The sequence below is a fragment of the Hemitrygon akajei genome, chromosome 7 (genome assembly GCF_048418815.1).
Source record: "Hemitrygon akajei chromosome 7, sHemAka1.3, whole genome shotgun sequence".
NCBI lineage: Eukaryota > Metazoa > Chordata > Chondrichthyes > Myliobatiformes > Dasyatidae > Hemitrygon > Hemitrygon akajei.
This window is the reverse complement of record NC_133130.1, coordinates 54,303,894-54,325,707: the sequence shown is the minus strand read 5'-3', so window position 1 is coordinate 54,325,707 and position 21,814 is coordinate 54,303,894. Positions and strand designations below refer to the sequence as shown.

Below are 21,814 nucleotides of genomic sequence, written 5' to 3'. Positions count from 1 at the left end.
TAACAATATGTACTTATCTAGATGGCTTTTCAATATTGCTTATGTGCCCACCTTAATCACTATTTCCAAATGCACAGCACCCTTTGACTGAAAAAGTAGTAAGCCTATGCACTCTTACTTAAAGCACCTACTCTGTGGAAAAAAGACTGCACTTTCAACCTGTCAATGCCCCTCATGATCTTTTATGTAGTCGATTCTGGTTAACTGGGCCATCAGTTCATTGCGATAGTAGCTTATTTGGGAGACATTTTAAATAACAAAAACTAATCGAGAAAATAGCCAAGACTCCTTCTGTTTATTTGGGACATTACATCACTTAATTGGGACAGGAGACTGTTGCCAAACAGTTTCTAACTAGTATCAGTCGTGTTCACTTGCCATGGCCGTTAGACACTACCCTGTGCTTACAGTGAACAGTTTTAAAATAGCATGAGTTGTGTGTGTTTTGTGTTCAAAAAGCAATGATTTTTGTCACAGAGAGTTGGCAAGAAATAAGCAGTAAGACAATTCAGAACTATTTTGCTCAATACAGTTTCAAGCTTTCAGGGTCGGAGATGCCAGAAATGGCTGGGAGTGCAAAAGAATTGATTTCACTGCTTCAGCAAGTCAGGATCTACAAATAATTTGAAGGTATTGACAATTATCTTGAATGATAGAATGGAAATTAAGATTTGGAGGATGCACTCATTTAAAGCATTGTATGAAGCCCGTCCATTACTCGCATTAGGTGGCTGTACTGATTTTGTTCGTTTACAATCAATCAAAAGAACACAGCAGCATACACTGGATAAATTCCTCTGCCGATAACTATTAACTAAAACAGTGGAATTATTGCTAGTGTTCTAACTCAGTGATTCCCATTCGAGGTGGCTACATGTCCTAAGGGGACGCTTGGGGAAATAGAAGTTGTCGGGGACATTCAAAATTCTTGGGGGGGGGGGGGGTGGTAGGCAACACCCTAACTTGAGGCATGAGACCTAACCAACCCATCGTAGAGCAGGCACTTCCAAAAACAAAGGATGAGGCACGGGAACACAGGAAGAATGGTAGCTCTGCAGGCAGCGAGCATTTGTTGTCACAACACATCTGAAACTCAGAAATTGCATCCGATCTTAAAAACCAAACAGACATTATTGGGGTTGCATAAGTTAGCAATCAGGGTGCCCAAAAGTTCCTCTTGACTTGTGGCATGGACTGAGTTCATGCACTTTAACAGCTGGTAAGTCAAGTACGCCCTCTCAACTTTCTCTGCATTTGTACAGAAAACAGGTCATGCAACGATACAGTGCCGGCTGGAACCAAATGATGAAGTAGAGCCAATCAGTGAACCTGCCAACACCAAGAATTTTCTTGAGGTGTTCAAGGTGACTTCAGCTTCACATGTTCAGTCAAGAACCACCTTTGGGGATTATGAGACCTTGTGTGTTTCATCAATTGTGCTACTGGCATAGTATAAAGGTAGCTTGCCGAACACCAGCTCTATCCTGACTAACATTCAGATTCCAATCTGAATCCTCATCAGCGTAATTTTCACTGCTCTGAGTGTCTTCATCTTCGCCTTGCCATTCCTTTGCGTGCCACTACCTTTGTTCCATCTGTGTCAAGTTGCTGTCATCTTCAACATCTGATAGACATTCCTAGTTGGTGGTATATTTTAATTTTAATTTAGCCCCGTTAATGATGAATAAACACGTACAGCATGATCTCTGTGAGCCTGAAGGTGGTGAAGCCATGAATGCTAATCCTGCTAAGAAACAGAAACTATAGAAAGTGCAATGTTACATACCTGGAGTATGGTTTTATTCCATGAAGCATATGAGTGGAATGGAAAAGACTAACTGGTTAATAAAATCTCATGAAAAATGTGAATTCTTACAGAAAAAGGCAGCAAATTTTTCCTCTATTCTTTCAAGGTAAATTAAACAAAATTCATAAGTTTCTGCTTTGGGAGATCTGATTGTAATTTTTGCACGATGTTTAGGTTTCCAATATGTTTGATATCGAACTTGTAAAGTTGTTTTGTCAATACCTTCTGAATTATATGTTAATTGCCAAGTTGAAGTGGGTGTTCAGTGTCATTATTTGTAATAATGTACTGTCAAATGAAGCCATGAAGCCATCAAGTTTGCAGGAACACTTCTGTAAAAGACACCCTCAAAAGGCTGCTTATTGTATTACTCAGTTCTAAAAGATGAAAGAAGCATTTGAAAAGTGTTGCACATTTGAAGGTTTGCACAAATGCACACTTGAAAAGTCATTTACTAAGAAAGCTAAAAATTACCTTGATAATGGTCTCATTACTTAATAACATTTCCAAAATGATAGCAAAATGTGGAAGATACTCATACAATTGATGGAAGATTAATAATGCCTTCTGTATCAAAAGTGCTCACCACTGTTCTCAAAATGAATACCAGTATTTTAAAATATATTCCTCTGCGTAGTAACTCTGTAGCTCTTCATATTGACAAAATGAGCGAAGACTTTGAATAGCAACTACGCACAGAGCTAAAAAAGCAGAATTTGGGATACAACTGGATGAGTCAACCCTGCGAGACAATGAGGCATTGCTAATGGCATATGTACAGTTTATCAAAAATGGGAAAGTTTCTGAAGAGATTCTCTTTTGTAAAAAGTTAAGAACAAATGTAAATGGAGAATCAATCTACAATGAGCTCAAAATGTACATTGAGGATAAAATTATTCCAATTAGGAACATGATTCCTTCTGCAAAACATAGCACACCATATATGGCAGGTTGCCATGCTGGTTTAGTGGCATTTCTGAAAAAAGAAATTCCAAGTCTGTCTGCAATCCATTGTGTAATTCATCGTCAACATCTCGCAACCGAAAACCCCAGCTAGCAACTTTTTTCAAGCATGACTCTTGTAATATCTACTATCTGTTATGAATGTACCACAGCTCTGAGGGGCCGAAGGGTGCGGGGGTAGCCCCCTCCTTTGTGAGAATCGCAAGATCACTATTGAGTCAATTCAGGAGACACAGGAAATGAGAGAAAGACATGCAGAATCCACAAAAGGGTTAGAATGTGTCCTGGCCTCCGAAAGGCGGACCCATTGATACCGGCTATTGTCTCTTGGAGACGGACTTGTGTATTGCATCCTGTATGATGCAATCAAAGCCCCAGGCAATGAACCAAGGAAGAGGTTGGTGGAGGGATTGCATCATCCCCAACCTGATTGACACCTGAGACCCTGTGAGTCAGGATAAAAAGAGGGTCTGTGGGAACAGCCCCTCAGATGCACCAGAAGAAACGCTAGCGTTCCCGTAATGGCGAAAGCCGGTGGAAGGCCACGTGCGTCCGCTTCCATTTGCCCAGAATCGGTGACCTTTGCCACGGAAAAATGGTTTTTAGCTAACAACGGGGAACTCAACTCACAACGACTCTCGAAGGATTGACATCATAAACAGAATGAGCAAGTTTTAACCCGTCCCTCTCTCTCTCTCCAACAATTGCCACACAGGGTCCCCAACGGCGGCAGCCTGTATGAACTGAACGAACTATATATTTCCATCGGACAATTCATTATCCCCTAAACAACGATACAGCTTATTTCTTATTGATTATTATTATACCCGCGCTTTTAGATTTAGTATTGACGACGTATATTATCTGTGTGTTTGCATTGATATTATTTTTGTGTATTTCTATCAATAAGTACTGTTAAAAATAGTACCATCAGACTTCAACGGACCTCTCTATCTTTGCTGGTAATTGACCCAGTTACGGGATACGTAACAATTGGGGTTCTCGTCTCGAGATTTGATACCAAATTGGGGAGCCAGTGAATCGGGCTTGTAAGTCCAAACTTGGATCTGGTTACACGGGTAGCCAGACGGGAAACCAACAAAGATGGACGTGGGGGAATTTATAGAAAACCCGACTCTGGAGGCACTGGAGGTGGCCACCAAATCAGACTTGATAAATTTGGCGAAGGGGTTAAACCTTGCAGAGGTGAGGTTGTCAATGAAAAAGCGGGAGGTGCGAAGGGCAATAACTCAGTATTATATTGGGAAGAATGTGTTTACAGCTGAGGTATTGGAAAATATCCCTGAAAAGGTACCAGCTAGTGGGACGGCTCAGTTAGAGTTGGAGAAATTAAGGTTGGAACATGCAATTAAATTAAAGCAGCTGGAAGCAGCTGAGAAGGAGAAAGAAAGAGCTGAAAAACAAAGGGAGCATGAGCTCCAGCTAAAGGAGTTAGAGCAGGACAGAGCTGAGAAGCAAAGAGAGCATGAACTTCAGTTAAAACAGCTGGAAGCAGCTGAGAAAGAGAAGCAAAGAGCCGAGAAGGAGAGGGAGGCAGAGAAACAGAGGAAACATGACTTGGAGATGGAGAAGTTAAGGCAAGAGCAATGAGTTCAGGGGTCAGACCAAGAGGAGCGGTTTAATATTAGTCGGGAGTTGAGGTTAGTACCTCCGTTCGAGGAGACGGATGTTGATAGTTATTTCTTGCTTTTTGAAAAGGTGGCAGTGAATCAGAAGTGGCCCAGAGAACAGTGGGTGGCGTTGTTACAAAGTGTGTTAAAAGGGAAGGCACAGCGGGCATATATGGCATTGTCCATGGAGGAGGAAGAGGAGGAGAGTTATGACAAAGTAAAGGCGGCCATTCTCCGGTGTTATGAGCTAGTACCTGAAGCGTATAGACAAAAGTTCAGAAATTTAAAGAAAGGGTGGAATCAGACGTATACCGAGTTTGCCTATGAGAAAGGTGTGTTCTTGGACCGTTGGTGCACCGCAGAAATAGTGGACGAGGATTATTGGCGTCTCAGGGAGTTAATTCTGATTGAGGAATTTAAAGGTTGTGTTTCGGAGGATATCCGGATGTATTTGAATGAGAAGCCAAATAAATCCATCTCAGAATTTGCTAGGTTCGCAGACGAATATGCTCTTACCCACAAGACAAAGTTTTCCTCGAATAAAAGTTCCCAGAGAGACCGTGGGAACGATTGAGAAAGTCCGCCGGCTGAGGCAGAGGTCCCGCCAGGAGCTAGTGGTAAGGTTGAGGGGGAAAGGCCAGACGGACAGAGATTTCCGGGCTTGACCTGTTTTAATTGTGGAAAGAGCGGGCATATTGCATCTCGGTGCTTTGCTCTGAGGAAAGAGACAGGAAAAGGGAAAGCAGCAGTCCCTATCGGATGTGCTGTGGTAATCAGTAAATCGACAAGAGAGCCCCGGGTAGACAGTACGAGAAGGGTCTGAGACTTGTATGTCAAACAGAACCGTGTCTGTGAGGGAGGGAGGCACCCCAGTTCCAGTACTGATCTGGAGAGACACGGGGGCGGAACTATCATTGATCAGCAGTAAGGTACTAGATTTTGGTCGCAAGACGGGAATGGTAGCTGTGAAAGGCATAGGCAAAGGGACGGAAATGGTGCCCTTGCATAAGATCATTATGAATTGTGAGCTAGTCTCTGGACCAGTTGAAATGGGGGTGCGATCAGAATTCCCGAGAACTGACGCGGACGTCCTTCTGGGTAACGATTTAGCCGGTGGTAAGGTTTGGTCGGCAATGATGCTGACAAAATAGCCTGTGAGTGTTGATGCTCTGCCCCTAGAGTCCAAGATCTATCCCCCATGCGCGATCACTCGCAGCATGTCGAGAAAGGCAGCTGAGAACGAGAGCAGTTTAAATCTGGCCAGTATCGATTTGGCTGAGACGTTTTTACCGACTCTGTACCATGAGGGTTTGGAGGGTGGTAAAACAGAGGGTAGTAAAGTGAAAGAGAGTAAGGGAGAGGAGGTAGCCCTGCCCTTAGCGAGGAATGAAGTGCTAGAGGCACAAAATGGAGATGAGAAACAGGTAAAGCTGTTAAAAGGTCCAGAGGTGGACATGGATGATCTGTCTGGTTTGGCAGAACTGTTTGAAGAAGTTGAAAATTCTAAAGGTGTTCCCGATAATGAAATGAGGGCAGTCCTAGATGAAAAGGATGCCCTTACCTTGAAGAAGTCTGCGGGGTTGGCAGATGAGGTTGTTGCAGCCCGCGGGGTTGAATTTTCTCCGGAAGGGAGTTGCCCAGAGAGTAGCTGGGAGAATCAGGGGAATTTAGAACTTGGACCGGGTATGGGTATTGAAAGCCTGGAAGAGGCAAATGTCCCGTTTGAGTGTGTCCAAGATGTGGATGCACGTGGTACTGAACCTAGTAATGGAGCTCAGAAAAAGTCTGAGGTATTTGATTCAGTTGAAAAGGAATGCAGTCCCTGTGGGTCAGATAGACTTGGTTCAGTGAAGAAAGGGTTAACCTTGGTAATAGTGGGAAGTGAGAGTTCCCAGGTGTTTGTGCTCGAAGGCGTGTTAAAAGTTAATGCGGAGATCAAACGTGGGGAGATGAATATTATCATTGAAGGAAACGGGAAATATGTAGTTCCCAAATCGAATGAAGAAAATTTAAAACCCGCGGATCACTTACAGGTTGAGTTGGAAGATGACGGGGCCCCCCAGGCTATTGTTATTCCAGAGTGTGGTGTGAAAAGGCAGAATTTGAAATGCTGCTTGAACAAAGAGTTCGAACTGAAAACTAATAGCCTGAAGGGTCCTGACGAGAAAGCTAGCAACTTGCGTAAAATTAAAGAATTGGGTGAAAATTCAGAAGATGGTCTAAGTTTGGGACACAGTGTTGATAAAATAACTCCTATGAAAGAAGCGGGCAAAAGCCTATTTTGCCAGGTTACCCGAGCTCCCCACGTGGGAACTAACCAGAAAAGAGACGAGGGTTAATGGGGACGCCATTTTTAAATAGCAGAAACCGGTTTTAAGGGATTTCGACAAAGCCTGTGAATAATAAAAGACAACCCCCATGGAAGCCTGCCTGTTAGGTTTGAAAGCAACATAACGATTGGTACTTGCATGAACTTTTGTAGTATACACCTAAGCTTAAGATCACAACTCTTTAGTTTTGTTTGCTGAAGAAAAAAAAAGGTGGTTACTAAATTGGAGTCTGATGCTACAAGACTTTAGTAGGGTACAAGATGTTAAGATATTAAAGGAAGTGACAATTGTAATCGGTAACCATCTAGATGCTGAATTGAATGTATAACTGTATTACTCTGTAGTGAAAAAGAAAAGCTTTTGTATTGTGTTAGATTCTAAAATCCTGTAAGACTCTGTACTACTTCATTTTCACCGCTGGTGAAAACGCTTTGAAGAAGGGGGTGTTATGAATGTACCACAGCTCTGAGGGGCCGAAGGGTGCGGGGGTAGCCCCCTCCTTTGTGAGAATCGCAAAATCACTATTGAGTCAATTTAGGAGACACAGGAAATGAGAGAACAACATGCAGAATCCACAAAAGGGTTAGAATGTGTCCTGGCCTCCGAAAGGCGGACCCATTGATACCGGCTATTGTCTCTTGGAGACGGACTTGTGTATTGCATCCTGTACGATGCAAGCAAAGCCCCAGGCAATGAACCAAGGAGGAGGTTGGTGGAGGGATTGCATCATCCCCAACCTGATTGACACCTGAGACCCTGTGAGTCAGGATAAAAAGAGGGTCTGTGGGAACAGCCCCTCAGACGCACCAGAAGAAACGCTAGCGATCCCGTAATAGCGAAAGCCGGTGGAAGGCCACGTGCGTCCGCTTCCATTTGCCCGGAATCGGTGACCTTTGCCACGGAAAAACGGTTTTTAGCTAACAACGGGGAACTCAACTCACAACGACTCTCGAAGGATTGACATCATAAACAGAATGAGCAAGTTTTAACCCGTCCCTCTCTCTCTCTCCAACAATTGCCACACAGGGTCCCCAACGGCGGCAACCTGTATGAACTGAACGAACTATATATTTCCATCGGACAATTCATTATCCCCTAAACAACGATACAGCTTATTTCTTATTGATTATTATTATACCCGATTTTAGATTTAGTATTGACGACGTATATTATCTGTGTGTTTGCATTGATATTATTTTTGTGTATTTCTATCAATAAGTACTGTTAAAAATAGTACCATCAGACTTCAATGGACCTCTCTATCTTTGCTGATAAGTGACCCAGTTACGGGGTACGTAACATATCAATAAAATTAAAGCTCATCCATTACATAGCAGAATATTAGAAACATAGAAACCCTACAGCACTATACAGGCCTTTCGGCCCACAAAGTTGTGCCAAACATGTCCCTACCTTAGAAATTACTAGGCTTACCTATAGCCCTTTATTTTACTAAGCTCCATGTAAAAGCCTCTTAAAAGACCCTATCATATCTGCCTCCACCACCGTTGCTGGCAGCCCATTCTACGCACTCACCACTCTCTGAGTAAAAAACTTACCCCTGACATCTCTGTACCTACTCCCCAGCACCTTAAACCTGTGTCCTCTTGGGGCAACCATTTCAGCCCTGGGAAAAAGTCTCTGACTATCCACACGATGAATACCTCTCATCATCTTATACACCTCTACCAGGTCACCTCTCATCCTCCTTCGCTCCAAGGAGAAAAGGCCGAGTTCACTCAACCTACTCTCATAAGGCATGTTCCCCAATCCAGGCTCAAATCTCAATCTCAACTGCACCCTTTCTATGGCTTCCAATTCCTTCCTGTAGTGAAGTGAACAGAACCTAGCACAGTACTCCAAGTGGGTTCTGACCAGGGTCCTATATAGCTGCAACATTACCTCTCGGCTCCTAAATTCAATTCCACGTTTGATGAAGGCCAATACACCGTACACCTTCTTAACCACAGAGTCAACCTGTGCAGCTGCTTTGAGCGTCCTACGGACTCGGACCACAAGATCCCTCTGATCCTCCACACTGCCAAGAGTCTTACCATTAATACTATATTCTGCCATCATATTTGACCTACCAAAATGAACCACTTCACACTTATCTGGGTTGAACTCCATCTGCCACTTCTCAGCCCAGTTTTGCATTCTATCAATGTCCTGCTGTAAACTCTGACAGCCCTCCACACTATCCACAACACCTCCAACCTTTGTATCATCAGCAAACTTACTAACCCATCCCTCCACTTCCTCATCCAGGTCATTTATGAAAATCACGAAGAGTAAGGGTCCCAGAACAGATCCCTGAGGCACTCCACTGGTCACCGGCCTCCATGCAGAATATGACCCATCTACAAACACTCTTTGCCTTCTGTGGGCAAGCCAGTTCTGGATCCACAAAGCAGTGTCCCCTTGGATCCCATGCCTCCTTAATTTCTCAATAAGCCTTGCATGGGGTACCTTATCAAATGCCTTGCTGAAATCCATATACACGACATCTACTGCTCTTCCTTCATCAATGTGTTTAGTCACATCCTCAAAAAATTCAATCAGGCTCATAAGGCACGACCTGCCCTTGACAAAGCCATGCTGATACTCCTAATCATATTATACCTCTCCAAATGTTCATAAATCCTACCTCTCAGGATCTTCTCCATCAACTTACCAACCACTGAGGTAAGACTCACTGGTCTATAATTTCCTGGGTTATTTCTCCTCCCTTTCTTGAATAAAGGAACAACATCCACAACCCTCCAATCCTCTGGAACCTTTCCTGTCCCCATTGATGATGCAAAAGATCATCGCCAGAGGCTCAGCAATCTCCTCCCTTGCCCCCCCCTAGTAGCCTGGGGCACATTTCCTCCGATCCCAGTGACTTATCTAACTTGATGCTTTCCAAAAGCTCCAGCACATTCTCTTTCTTAATACCCACATGCTCAAGCTTTTCAGTGTGCTGCAAGTCATCACTACAATCGCCAAGATCCTTTTTCATAGTGAATACTAAAGTATTCATTAAGTACCTCTGCTATTTCCTCCAGTTCCATACACACTTTCCCACTGTCACACTTGATAGGTCCTATTCTTTCACGTTTTATCCTCTTGCTCTTCACCTACTTGTAGAATGCCTTGGGGTTTTCCTTAATTCTGCCCGTCAAGGCCTTCTCATGGCCCCTTCTGGTTCTCCTAATTTCCTTAAGCTCCTTCCTAGTAGCCTTATACTCTTCTAGATCTCTAGCTCTCCGAACCTTTTGTAAGCTTTTCTTTTCTTCTTGACTAGATTTATTACAGACTTTGTACACCACGGTTTCTGTACTCTACCATAACTTCCCTGTCTCACTGGAGCGTACCTATACAGAACTCTACACAAATATCCCCTCAATATTTGCCACATTTCTTCCATAATTTTCCCTGAGAACATCTGTTTCCAATTTAAGCCTCCAATTTCCTGTCTGATAACCTCATAATTCCCCTTATTCCAATTAAAAGCTTTTAAAAATATTTCACCAGTTATCCCAAGATAACGATGAAGAGTTTGAACAGTTTCTTCTTCTTTACACCGAAGTGCATTGGCTGTCAAAAGGCTTCTTTACACCAAAGTCCGTTGGCTGACAAAAGGCTTCTGCTTAACATGTTTCTTTGATCTTTTTGACATTGAGGTTAAATTTTTGTTCAAAGTCGACAAAAGCTTGGGAAACAAGATTGAACTTCTATGTGGCATACCTAGCCAATCTGTATGACAAAATGAACATTCTAAATATGAAATTGCAGGGTGAGAATTTCAACTTGATCCAGGCAAGAAGTGATAGAGGTGTATAAGATGATGAGAGGCATTGATCGTGTGGATAGTCAGAGGGTTTTCCACCAGGGCTGAAATGGCTAGCATGAGAGGGCATAGTTTTAAGGTGCTTGGAAGTAGGTACAAAGGAGATATCAGGGGTAAGTTTTTTACGCAGAGAGTGGTGAGTGCATGGAAAGGGCTGCCGGTGACCGTGGTGGAGGTGGATACGATAGGGTCTTTTAAGAGACTCCTGGACAGGTACAAGGAGCTCAGAAAAAAAGAGGGCTATGGGTAACCCTAGGTAATTTCTAAGGTAAGGACATGTTCAGTAAAGCTTTGTGGGCCGCAGGGCCTGTATTGTGCTGTAGTTTTTCTGTTTCTATGTGAAGTGTGTACTTTTATCAGAAAATTGAAAACATATACACAAACATTGGGAGAAGAAAGTTCTCACAGTTTCCCTGCATGGAAAGTATGGGACTCTTTCACAGACGGTGATTTGCAAGAGTACTGCTTACACCTGCAGTTACTGAAGGAGGATTTCAGAATCGATTCAAGGATTTGAACAATCTGGAAATTCTGGTCTGGTTAATTAACCCATTTCTTTGCAAGGTGAAGAACAGGAAGAAAGCTTGCAAGAAGAAATTATTGAAATTCAGGATGAAGAAGCAAACGTGCTTTTCAAAAATGTCAGCTTTTGTGGTATGTGGCTACACCATCATATGAAGTTTCCTAGTCTTTGGAGAAGAGCCAAATGCTCTTCATTGCATTTCCATTCTACCTTGTTGAAGGAGGCTTCAGTGCAGTGAACCACATACTCACAAAGAACAAAAACCACTTGGACATTGTTACACCTGGGGACTTAAGGCTTTTATGGTCACAACTTGAACCAGATATTTCAACTCTTGCCAAAAGCCATCAAGCTCAAGGATCACATTGATATTGAAGCTGCTGTACAGTGTACATGTACCATGTAGGCTAGGTTTAAAGACAAATAAAAATTTAAAGCAGAATCATTTTTTTCATGTTAGCATTTGGTAGACATGTTTTTACACTCTGGAGACACTGGAAAGTATACTGTGCCCAAATATGAGGGTGCTTTAGGGGAGGAGGCGTTGGACTACTGTTCAATCACTCCCCGCTGAACATCGACGGCCCCTCGGTAGAGATCGTTAAGAGAGCCAAATTTCTTGGTGTTCACCTGGCAGAGAATCTCACCTGGTCCCTCAACACCAGCTCCATAGCAAAGAAAGCCCAGCAGCATCTCTACTTTCTGCGAAGGCTGAGAAAAGTCCATCTCCCACCCCCTATCCTCATCACATTCTACAGGGGTTGTATTGAGAGCATCCTGAGCAGCTGCATCACTGCCTGGTTTGGAAATTGCACCATCTCAGATCGCAAGACCCTGCAGCGAATAGTGAGGTCAACTGAGAAGATCATCGGGTCTCTCTTCCTGCCATTATGGCCATTTACACTACACGCTACATCTGCAAAGCAAACAGCATTATGAAGGACCCAACGCACCCCTCATAGAAACTCTTCTCCCTCCTGCCATCCGGGAAAAGGCACCGAAGCATTCAGGCTCTCACAACCAGACTATTTAACAGTTTCTTCCCCCAAGCTATCAGATTCCTCAATACCCAGAGCCTGGACTGACACCTTACTGCCCTACTGTCTTGTTTATCATTTATTGTAATGCCTGCACTGTTTTGTGCACTTTATGCAGTCCGGGGTAGGTCGGTAGTCTAGTGTAGTTTTTCTCTGTGTTGTTTTTTACATAGTTCAGTCTAGTTTTTGTACCGTTTCATGTAACACCATGGTCCTGAAAACCGTTGTCTCGTTTTTACTGTGTACTGTACCAGCAGTTATGGTTGAAATGACAATAAAAAGGTGACTTGACTTGACTTGTTCTGTATTTCATTTAAATACACCATTTGTTACTCAGGTAAACAATAGTTTGTTTTTTTTATATACTGTACCTTTTTAGCTATTTGCTAAATTAGCTATTTCAGCTAAATGGCATAGCTGCTTAGTTGGACCAAATTGTACTGGTCCTAATGTGTCCCAATTCACCAGAATCCAATGTACCTCTATCAGGTCACCCACCGCTCCATCTCCTACGTTCCAGGCAACTGCTCCTTGTATCTCAGGCCCCCATGTCCAGGTTCCAACTATGATGTCTTTCTACATATAGAATACAGGTGAGAGGCTTTCAGTTAAGACAAAAGACCATAAGACACAGGAACAGAATTACGCCATTCAGCCTGCACTGCCATTTGATCAAAGCTGACTTCCCTCTCAACCTCATTCTCCTGCCTTCTCCCCATAACCTTTGATGTGTCTACTAATCAAGAACCTATCAAACTCCACTTTAAATATCTCCAATGACTTTCCCTCTACAGCTCTCCGTGGCAATGAATTCCACAGATTTACCATCCTCTGGCTAAAATTCCTTCTCATCCCTGTTCTAAAGGACATCCTTCATTTCTGGGGCTGTGCCCTCTAGTCCTAGTCTCTCCATGTTCTCTCTATATAAACTTTTCAATATTCACTACGTTTCAATAAGATGCCTCCTCCTCCCTCTTTCTTCTAGACTCTAACGAGTACAGGCCCAGAGCTATCAAATCAAATGTAAGTCTTCACTTTAAGTGACATTAAATCAAATATAAGTCCTCAACTACATCCTAGGGTTCTATGCACACATTGCTACTTTGGTTCTTACTCTTCCCCTGAACACCCTGTTACTCTTATAAATTTACAAAATAATTTGTGATTTTCCTTAATCTTGAGTGGTGGTGCCATTTCGTGCCGGTTTCTCCCTCCTATTTACTGTATTTAAGTGACCCCCCCTCCCCCCTTGCATTCCAGCAGGCCCCACCATTTCCCTTGTATGTCTTTCACATGCCAGTTGACTCAGTTCTCCTTTCTGTTTGTCTGTTCCGCACCCTCTATCCCACTCCTACTCAGTTTCCCATTCTGCTGTCAAATTATCTTAACCCCTCACCACCAGCTTCAGCAAAATTTCATGTAATGATTCAAATTTAAGTGTATCCTGTCCAGCTTGTACGGATTCCAAGCGCTACCTCCTGCACATCCTCTTCAGCGATACCTGAATCTGACCTATCTACTTATTCCTATATGCATGGAGGCATGGCACAGGAAGTAATCCAGAAATTATAACTGAGGTCTTTATTTCATTCTGCTACATAGCTCCCCAAATTCAAGTTGCAGGACCTCTCATTCCTCATTTTAGTACTAATATGAACAACAAATCCAATCTCTCAATCCTTCTCCTCTAGGATGACCTGCAACCTTTCCCTGCCATCACTGATCTGGAGAGAACATGTTTGTGTATTCACATCTATGCCTAAAGAAGTGTTTCTAAGTACGCCTCACTAGAAGTCAGGTACCACTATTGCCATGTACTCTTGTGCCTTCACCCTCATACAACTAAGCCATCGACAGTGCCTCGAACTTGGAGCAGATTGATAACATAATAATTGAATCCATTATTTTCCAACACGGACATACAGTTCTGGAATGAGATGCAGCCTAAGGCTTTTCTCTGCACCTGGCTATCTCTCTTTATTGGTGCACATTCTAGCAATAATTTATACAACCAATATACTCAGAACAATGAGATTTTAATACCTGTTTAAATAGCATTAGCATTTAAATGTTGCTAGGGTGTGCTTTTTTTTGGCCAAGCGTCAGTGCTCTTACTCCACAAGAGCAACCTATTCTACGGAATATTTCTCTCATTGACAAGAGGACTGCAGATGCTGGAATTTGGAACAAAGAAAAAAGCTGCTTGGGAAAACTCAGCAAGTCAAGCAGCTTTTGTGGGGGCAAAACTCGCCCATAAATCAGCCGATTGTTTCACGTCTCCCCTCTCGCTGTGAAACAGGGACACCTCTTTTTCCCTTGTTAGGAAGAGATGTGGTATTTCAAATTACTGGGTGAACGGTAGTCTTTGGGGTGCTGCAAGCCTGTGTCTTTATTGATGTTTTGCTGCACGCTCCAGCGCTCTTGGAGGGTGCAGATGTTTTTTTTTGCTGGTGGGGGTGGGGGTCGTTGCCTTGCTGCTGATTGTGTGGGGAGGAAGGAGCTGGGGGGCTTTGGGGTTCTGTCATTCATTCTTTGGGGCATTCCTCTGATCTTATGGATGTGAAGAAAAAGAATTACTCTGACATTAAACGTACCTATTGAAGAAATATGCAAATCCGCTGAGTTCCTCCAGTATAACTTTACCTAGTGCATGTCTCAGTTTCATTCAACCCTGGGGAGGTGCTTCCCTTTCTTTTACGAAGTAATATTCAGGCATATTGTGTCTCCGTCTGAGAAACCAGACAGAGCCTTCACTCGTGATCCCCAATGATTTTAATCATTTAACGGGGCAATACCTCGTATTGGTTTTCACCGTGACGGGCATCACTGGATGCCAATTGCTCCCGTAGACCTGCGGTGTTCCGTTTGCGAGGACGGAATGAGTCGCTCCAGATGGCAGTGGCCTCGGAGTTTGTGATTATTTTTTAGACGTACTCAGTTCCTCCCGTGCCCGAACACGGCCGGGTCGGAGGCACGCCTTGCGTGGCGCGTAATGCGTGCAGAGAGAGGTGGGGCATGCGGCTATGGCAGCTTACGTGCAGGCCGGGGAGACACGGAGAGCGTTGTGAGGGCGGAATGTGTCGGGGCTCGAGGTTCGGGGGCGTCGGGCGGTGAGTGCGCAGCGCACGGCGTGCTGCAGGGCCAGGATCTGCGAGCCACGTGATTCCCAATGTCATCTAGCCGCCTACTTCCCTCAATTTGGATAGTGGGGGGCAAAAATCTCCAGACAGTGAAACAACCGGGTGGTTTTGAAAAAGGAGTTTCCTGTTTTTTTTCTCTCTTTATTTTCTCGCATTGGGGACGAACTGAATCGTTTTATATCGTTGCCTTGGGTGAATCGTGAGATCACTATCGCGAGATTATTTGTATCTTTTTACATACTGGAAGGTGCAAGAATGAAATAGTGTCGGCTTAATGTTGTACTTGATCGGCTTGAAAGTAGATATCATAGACTTGAAGCATATTTTTGCAAAACTGGGAACGGCCGTGAGTAAGGGAAGGGCCAGTTAGCCACTTGTTAGATAGGATCATTGCGAACGAATTAACACCGGATGGTTTATTTGTATTCATTTCATGTTTTATCATTCTTGTCAGGACATGAGTAAGGAAACCAGCTTCTTGGCCCTGTGGCTCCAGGCAGCCGCTGCTTATCCTCGTTATATCTATGAGTAACAGCCCAGGCGATCAGCCCATGAACCCCCAGCTACCACAATAGTAACCATCCGGCGTCCTCTCTGTTTCCTTCATCTATCTCAAACCAATTTTCATATACTGGTCCACAAACAACATAGGTAAGATTCTCTTTAAAACATCTCTTTGAATGAGGGTTCAGATATCCTAATTTAGGTGCTGCTTGGTCACATTTCCCGAATGAAATCTGGGGGAAATTTATCACAAATTATTAAAATAATCAAGTAAATTACTTTGCAATCGTGACAAGGGGTAAAGTGCACCCTTGCACGTGTAATTGCAAGGTTCGCTGTGCATATTTACTAACGAGCATACAGGCTGAAACTGTAAACTTTTATTTTTGTCCCTTGTAATTCGAGTTACGTTGTTTTAACACCGATCTTAAGAAAACAGAATTTTTAAAAAAAGTAGTAACTCATTTTGGGCGTGCACTGTTTCTAACTAAGCCTTCGTTGCAAAAAAAATTTTCGAAGGTGTTTTCCCCAAGTGAACATTTGATGTTTTCTTGTGTTAAATAATGCTAGCTTTACTTCCCACAAATCACCTTCCTTCTCGTTATTGTCGGTATACGTAAGATATGGCTTTTTGCGGTTTCACAACAAATATTAGTGGAGAGATAAATATTTAATGTTTCACATTTAATTTATAAGTGTTCTTTGTTTGGACCTTGGCATGTTGATTTAAAATTGCACTGACTGCTTCCAAACCAATATCCCTCAATACCCAAAAATCCATTGATCGTCACCTCCAGTGCACTGGATGTCTGACTGTGTGCCGCCCTTTGTAAAGGCGAATTTGGAAAAAAAAACTTCCTACGCTTTCTAAGTTCTCCTTGTCTCGGACCTAACCCTGTCCCTTTTGTCCCTAAGGGATACTTTGTCTCTTAGTTACGGATTCTTCGGCCACTGTCCCTCAGTATCACGGTGTTTGGCTAATTCCGGACTATTTCAATGCACGTTTAAAACGCTTCAGTGGCCTATTCCAAATAAACTTTAGTGTTTCAAAAAGTGAATGCACTTGTCTGTGTTCAACATAAATACTTTGCAGCGTTCAGACGGAATTCCCTTGCGGTTTTGTGCCACTGTCAGTCAACAGTATTACTTTAATACTTCTAGCTGCAGATCACACTCAAATAATGGAGAATTGCTACAGCCTCGGAATGCCAGATAAAGGTGCCATGTTTATTTCGAGGAGATTTTTGCGTGGTTTAATTTTGGTTCTGATTTGAATAACTGTTGCTTTGCCCCCAGGACCCTTCCATTTGTCATTTCAAAATCTATAACAGCTGAATTTTACTTAGTAAAGTTCAGCATTGCAAGATTGAACAAATATTTTATAGACTAATTGCAAACGTGTTTTAAATTTTATGACCACCTTTTACATGTTTTGGATATCAATACTCTTAGCAGCAGTCCCTTTGCCTGCTATCATCAGCCCTATTCTAATCTGTCAGATTATTACAGGACATTTAAAACTTGTTATCAAGCCTCTTCTTATGTTTTTGCATAATTTATAATATTTTTAATGTTGTACAATTGTCTCTACAGGGCCGGACAGCAACAGTAGAAGCATGGCAATAACTCAGAAAGAAATACTGTGCAGCAGCTGGATATTGGTGAAAGGGTCAATCCGATTTGTGTTTATGATCATCAACAATTTGGTCGCCATTCCATCCTATGTTTTGTATTTATTAGCCCTTCAGCCTCTGAGATTACTAAACAGTAAACTGTTCTGGCGTATTGAAGGGATAATGTTCAAATGGCTACTGGCTATGGTGTCTTCATGGGGCTGGACAGCAGGGTACACAGGTAAGACTTTGGGAATTGTGTGTACATCCTGCACTGCTAAATGTGTCACGTTTTGATGTCTGTATAGTGGTTGTATCTGAAGTGGTTAGCAAAGAGACTTGTTTTTGAACTTCTCAAACCCAGCCCTTATCTATTCTGTTATTGGGAAGGTTCAGAGATAGTTTGGTCCATTAATTTATTACCTAGTGATGTAGTATGATCAATAAGCAGCAAGAATATTTTCATGTTTTTCTTTGCTCAAGTGGAGAAACAAAACTAAACAATATCCAGTCCACTCAGAATCTTAACTTGACACTTTTAAATGAAATGTGGAGAAATGTACAAGGGCTTCAGTAAGCAATCATTATTTGTAAGTTTTTTTGGTAAAATGTCAATTTCTAAGTAACGGGGTGAAAGTTAGTTTTTTGATAATAAACAATACCACCTTACCCATAGATTCTCCTTGGAATCTAATTCTTTTTGAATAATAAAAATATATTCATAACTTAAGAAAAACAGGTGAGGATATAAAAATCCAAACACTGCTACTATATCCAGGTTTTGTCACTGCTATTATTAGTCTGGTTAAGTACTTGGAATTTCTTGCTTTGTTTTTTCCCCCCTTTTTTTATTTATTCCATTTGGCACATCTTTTTGTTGGCTGGTTTTAATCCAAGAATTTGGAAATGGCACAATGAGGTGTAAAAAATGTGATCCTATGTTACTCTTTATCTTCCCAGTTCCCCATGGGCTTGGAGAAATTATTAAACTAACTGTCAATTGTGGAGAAAAATGAAGCTTTAGCCATTTTAGCAAAACTTCAGGTGCATGGATACAGTAGCAGTGTATGGATTTTTACATCCTCACCTGTCTTTTCAATGTGTTTAGTACCAAATTGTGTTTTTCATTCAGGGCAATTGGGAATGGAAAATAAACGGCATTGTTGCTGGAGAATGCCATATTATGTTAAACAATTTTTAAAGTAGTATTGATTTTTTTTTACACTTAATTTTTCTTTCAAAGTGCAACAATTTTTTCTATCCACTTTTGTGTCACTCATCCACAAAAAGAGACAACGCTTAGGAAGGGGTAAGAATTTAACTTCAGACGACATAAAGACAAATTTGAGAAGAGGGGTGGTGAATAGCGGACGCAGTATAGATGAACTTGTAGCGCAATTAGAAATTGGCAAGTAGCATAGCGTAATCTTCAGAGAGTCATGGCTGGAAGAAGATCACAACTGGAAACTAAACATCCAAGGATACACTTTCTATTGAAATGACTGGCAGATGGTCAATGGCTCTACTGGTAAATATAATCAATCCTTGGCAAGATGTTGGTAGCATTAAGACACTGCAAGGGAAAAATACCCCAATGGGATTTGTATACAAGCCAGGATGTGAGGTACAAATGACAACAGGAGATAGACAGGGCATGTAAGAAAGTCAATGTTACATCGTTATGAGGAGCTTCAGTATGCAGGTAGACAAAGAAAATCAGGCTGGGTCCCAAGAGAAGGCATTTGTAGGATACCTATGCTTTTTTTAGAGCAGCTTGCGGTCCAGCCCAGAACCATTGGATTGGGTGATGTTCATGGCTCAGGGATGGTGATGATCAGGCGAGGTGACAGCTCTCAGGGAAGAAAGAACTGAGCTTTCCCACTCCTTCAGGAAGGCAGAATGGGAGCATCTCAGAGTTTACAGCCACTTCTGCAGTGCCAGAGACATGAGGCACGCATGGCAGGGAATTCAGAGGAGTACAGACTACCCTGTGTGCGAGTGACCAGGCCAGCAGGCTGAATGTCTTTTATGCCTGGTTTGATGCAGAGAACAAAGTGCTGGTGAGGCTGGCACCCCTTCCCCAGGGGAGCGGATGCTCGTCTGGCTGAAACTGAGGTCAGGAGGACCTGGCGGTTCAAGCCTTGGTCGCAGTTCATCATGTAGTGGGCAAATTTCCATGAAGCTCGCAGACACGAAGCATGTAGGAGCTGGAGCCGGAGCAGACTTAGAGCCTCGGTGCCACGGAAAGAGGAGTGAGCATCACAGGAGAGTGAGTGAAATCAGCCTGACCCTTACCTCCAGCTCTGACACCCTGCGATTCCTGTCTATCCAGACCAGCATTCAAATATCCAAACACCGGATTGTGCCTCGTCTTAGGACCTGAGCCCCGGTGCAGTGATATGCTCCAGGCCTAGACCTCACCGGCCAGTGATATGCTCCAGGCCTAGACCTCACCGGCCAGTGATATGCTCCAGGCCTAGACCTCACCGGCCAGTGATATGCCCCAGGCCTAGACCTCACCGGCCAGTGATATGCCCCAGGCCTAGACCTCACCGGCCAGTGATATGCCCCAGGCCTAGACCTCACCGGCCAGTGATATGCCCCAGGCCTAGACCTCACCGGCCAGTGATATGCTCCAGGCCTAGACTCTTGCCCAGCCCGAAGCCGTTCATGACCTTTCCAAATCGACCCCACACTTGGATCGATCCAGCCTCACACTCCGGTTAGGTGGATGAGCTTCAAAACTCCTCCACCCTGACTCCTCTCCAAATCGCTCACTCCAACTGCATGCCCAATTCCAAAAGCATCTTGAACACGTTACGTTCTGGCTTTGCAATGCACCAGAACTGCTCATCCTTTAAATCAGCTTTGCCATTGCTCACGTCTTCATTCATTCTTCCAGCTGTACTGGACCCTTTCCAGTTCGCTTATCGCTCGAATCGACCCACTGGCAAATCAATTGCCTCTGCCCTGTCTCACCTGGAAAATGGGGTCTTGTACGCCAGGCTACTGTACTTCACTTTGGCTTTTAACATCATCGTACCCCAGAAAGTGGTAAGGAAACTGCCCTCACTTGGCCTCAACACCTCCCTCTGCAACTGGATCCTGGATTTCTTAATGGAAAGACCACAGTCAGTCTGTGTGGGCAGCAGAGCATCTAGTCCTGTTACGCCGAGCACTTGCACTCCCCAGGGCCGTGTGCTCAGCCTGCTGCTGACACATGACTGTGTCGCAGGATTCAGCTGAAACCAGAACGTTGGGTTTGTGGATGACACGACAGTCGATAGTCTCCACAACAACAACAATAATAAGTCGGAGTACAGAGAGGAAATGGAGCAGCTGGTGGATTGGTGCGAGAACAACCACCTAAATCTGAACATGGAGAAGACTGAGAAAATCATTGTGGACTTGAGGAACAGCTGAACCATCTGCCTCCATGAATACATGGCCCCTGTTCCTGGGAGTTCACATCACGGACGACATCACCTGTCCCTTAATATTGCCTCCCTGAACAAGAAGGCACAGCAGTGTCTCCACTTCCTCAGGAGATTGAGGAAAGGGAGGCTGTTTCCCCCACCTTAACTGTGTTTTACTGGAGCATTATTGAGAGTGTTTTGACAAGTTGCATCTCTGTCTGGTATGGGAGCAGTTGAGTGTTGGACTGGAAATCCCTACAAAGGACTGTGAGAATGGCTGACAGGATCACAGGGGTCTCCCTACCATCTATCTCGGACATTTATCAGGACCACTGTGTACACAGGGCCCTTCGTATCAATAGAGATCCCACCCATCATCCGCTATCCTTGTTGACTTCCTGCCATCAGGCAGGAGACTCTGATGCATAAAAACGAGAACGGTCAGGATGGGATATAGTTTCTTCCCTCGGGCCATTAGGCTTCTGAACTCCCTGTCGCATTGTTCTGTACTTTACAATATTTATGCACTTAAGTTTGTTTATTGTGTACTCCATCTGTAGATTTCATCCTTACTTTCATAAGTTATATGTTATGCATACTACAGTGCTTTATACCCTGGTTCGGAGAAACGTCTCATTTGAGGGTATATGTGTATATAGTTAAATTACAATAGACTTGACGTGACAGTGAACCAGATTTGATTCGGGAGTTTAAGGTCAAGAAATTCTTGGGAGGCTGTGATTATAATATGATAGAATTCACCTTGCAACTTGAGACAGAGAAACTAAAATCAGAAATGATCAGTATTGCAGTTGTATAATGTTAACCACAGAGACATGAGAGAGGAGCTGATCAAAATTCATTCCACTCTTTAAGAAGAGTGAGAGGCAAAAGGCAGTATGTTACAGGACAGTTAGCCTGACTTCAGTGGTTGGTAAGATTTTGGAGTCCATTATTAAGGATGAGGCTTTTGTTACATTGAGGCACATAATAAAATTAGTTAATGTCAGCATGGTTT

General features: G+C 43.3%; 2 protein-coding genes across 7 annotated transcripts in view; one reads left to right on the top strand and one right to left on the bottom strand.

Annotated features, from left to right (window-relative positions):
* nek2 (NIMA-related kinase 2) overlaps positions 1 to 15,062 on the bottom strand; it is a 65,354-nt gene extending 50,292 nt beyond the window's left edge. The window contains exons 1-2 of one of the 3 annotated variants that reach the window (XM_073050890.1): positions 14,919 to 15,059; positions 12,604 to 12,699 (exon numbers count right to left, since the gene is read on the bottom strand). The gene's annotated coding sequence lies outside the window, so the exon portion shown is untranslated. Of the gene's footprint in view, positions 1 to 12,603; positions 12,700 to 14,717; positions 14,860 to 14,918 lie in introns of those variants that run through there. The other 2 variants (XM_073050891.1, XM_073050892.1) reach the window with 2 other exon arrangements.
* A 56-nt stretch (positions 15,063 to 15,118) lies between these two features.
* lpgat1 (lysophosphatidylglycerol acyltransferase 1) overlaps positions 15,119 to 21,814 on the top strand; it is a 75,669-nt gene continuing 68,973 nt past the window's right edge. Inside the window, exons 1-3 of one of the 4 annotated variants that reach the window (XM_073050893.1) lie at positions 15,119 to 15,233; positions 15,718 to 15,914; positions 17,361 to 17,621. In XM_073050893.1, coding sequence (XP_072906994.1) covers positions 17,384 to 17,621 — 238 coding nt within the window. In that variant the 5' untranslated portion in view covers positions 15,119 to 15,233; positions 15,718 to 15,914; positions 17,361 to 17,383. Of the gene's footprint in view, positions 15,234 to 15,279; positions 15,511 to 15,717; positions 15,915 to 17,360; positions 17,622 to 21,814 lie in introns of those variants that run through there. The other 3 variants (XM_073050896.1, XM_073050895.1, XM_073050894.1) reach the window with 3 other exon arrangements.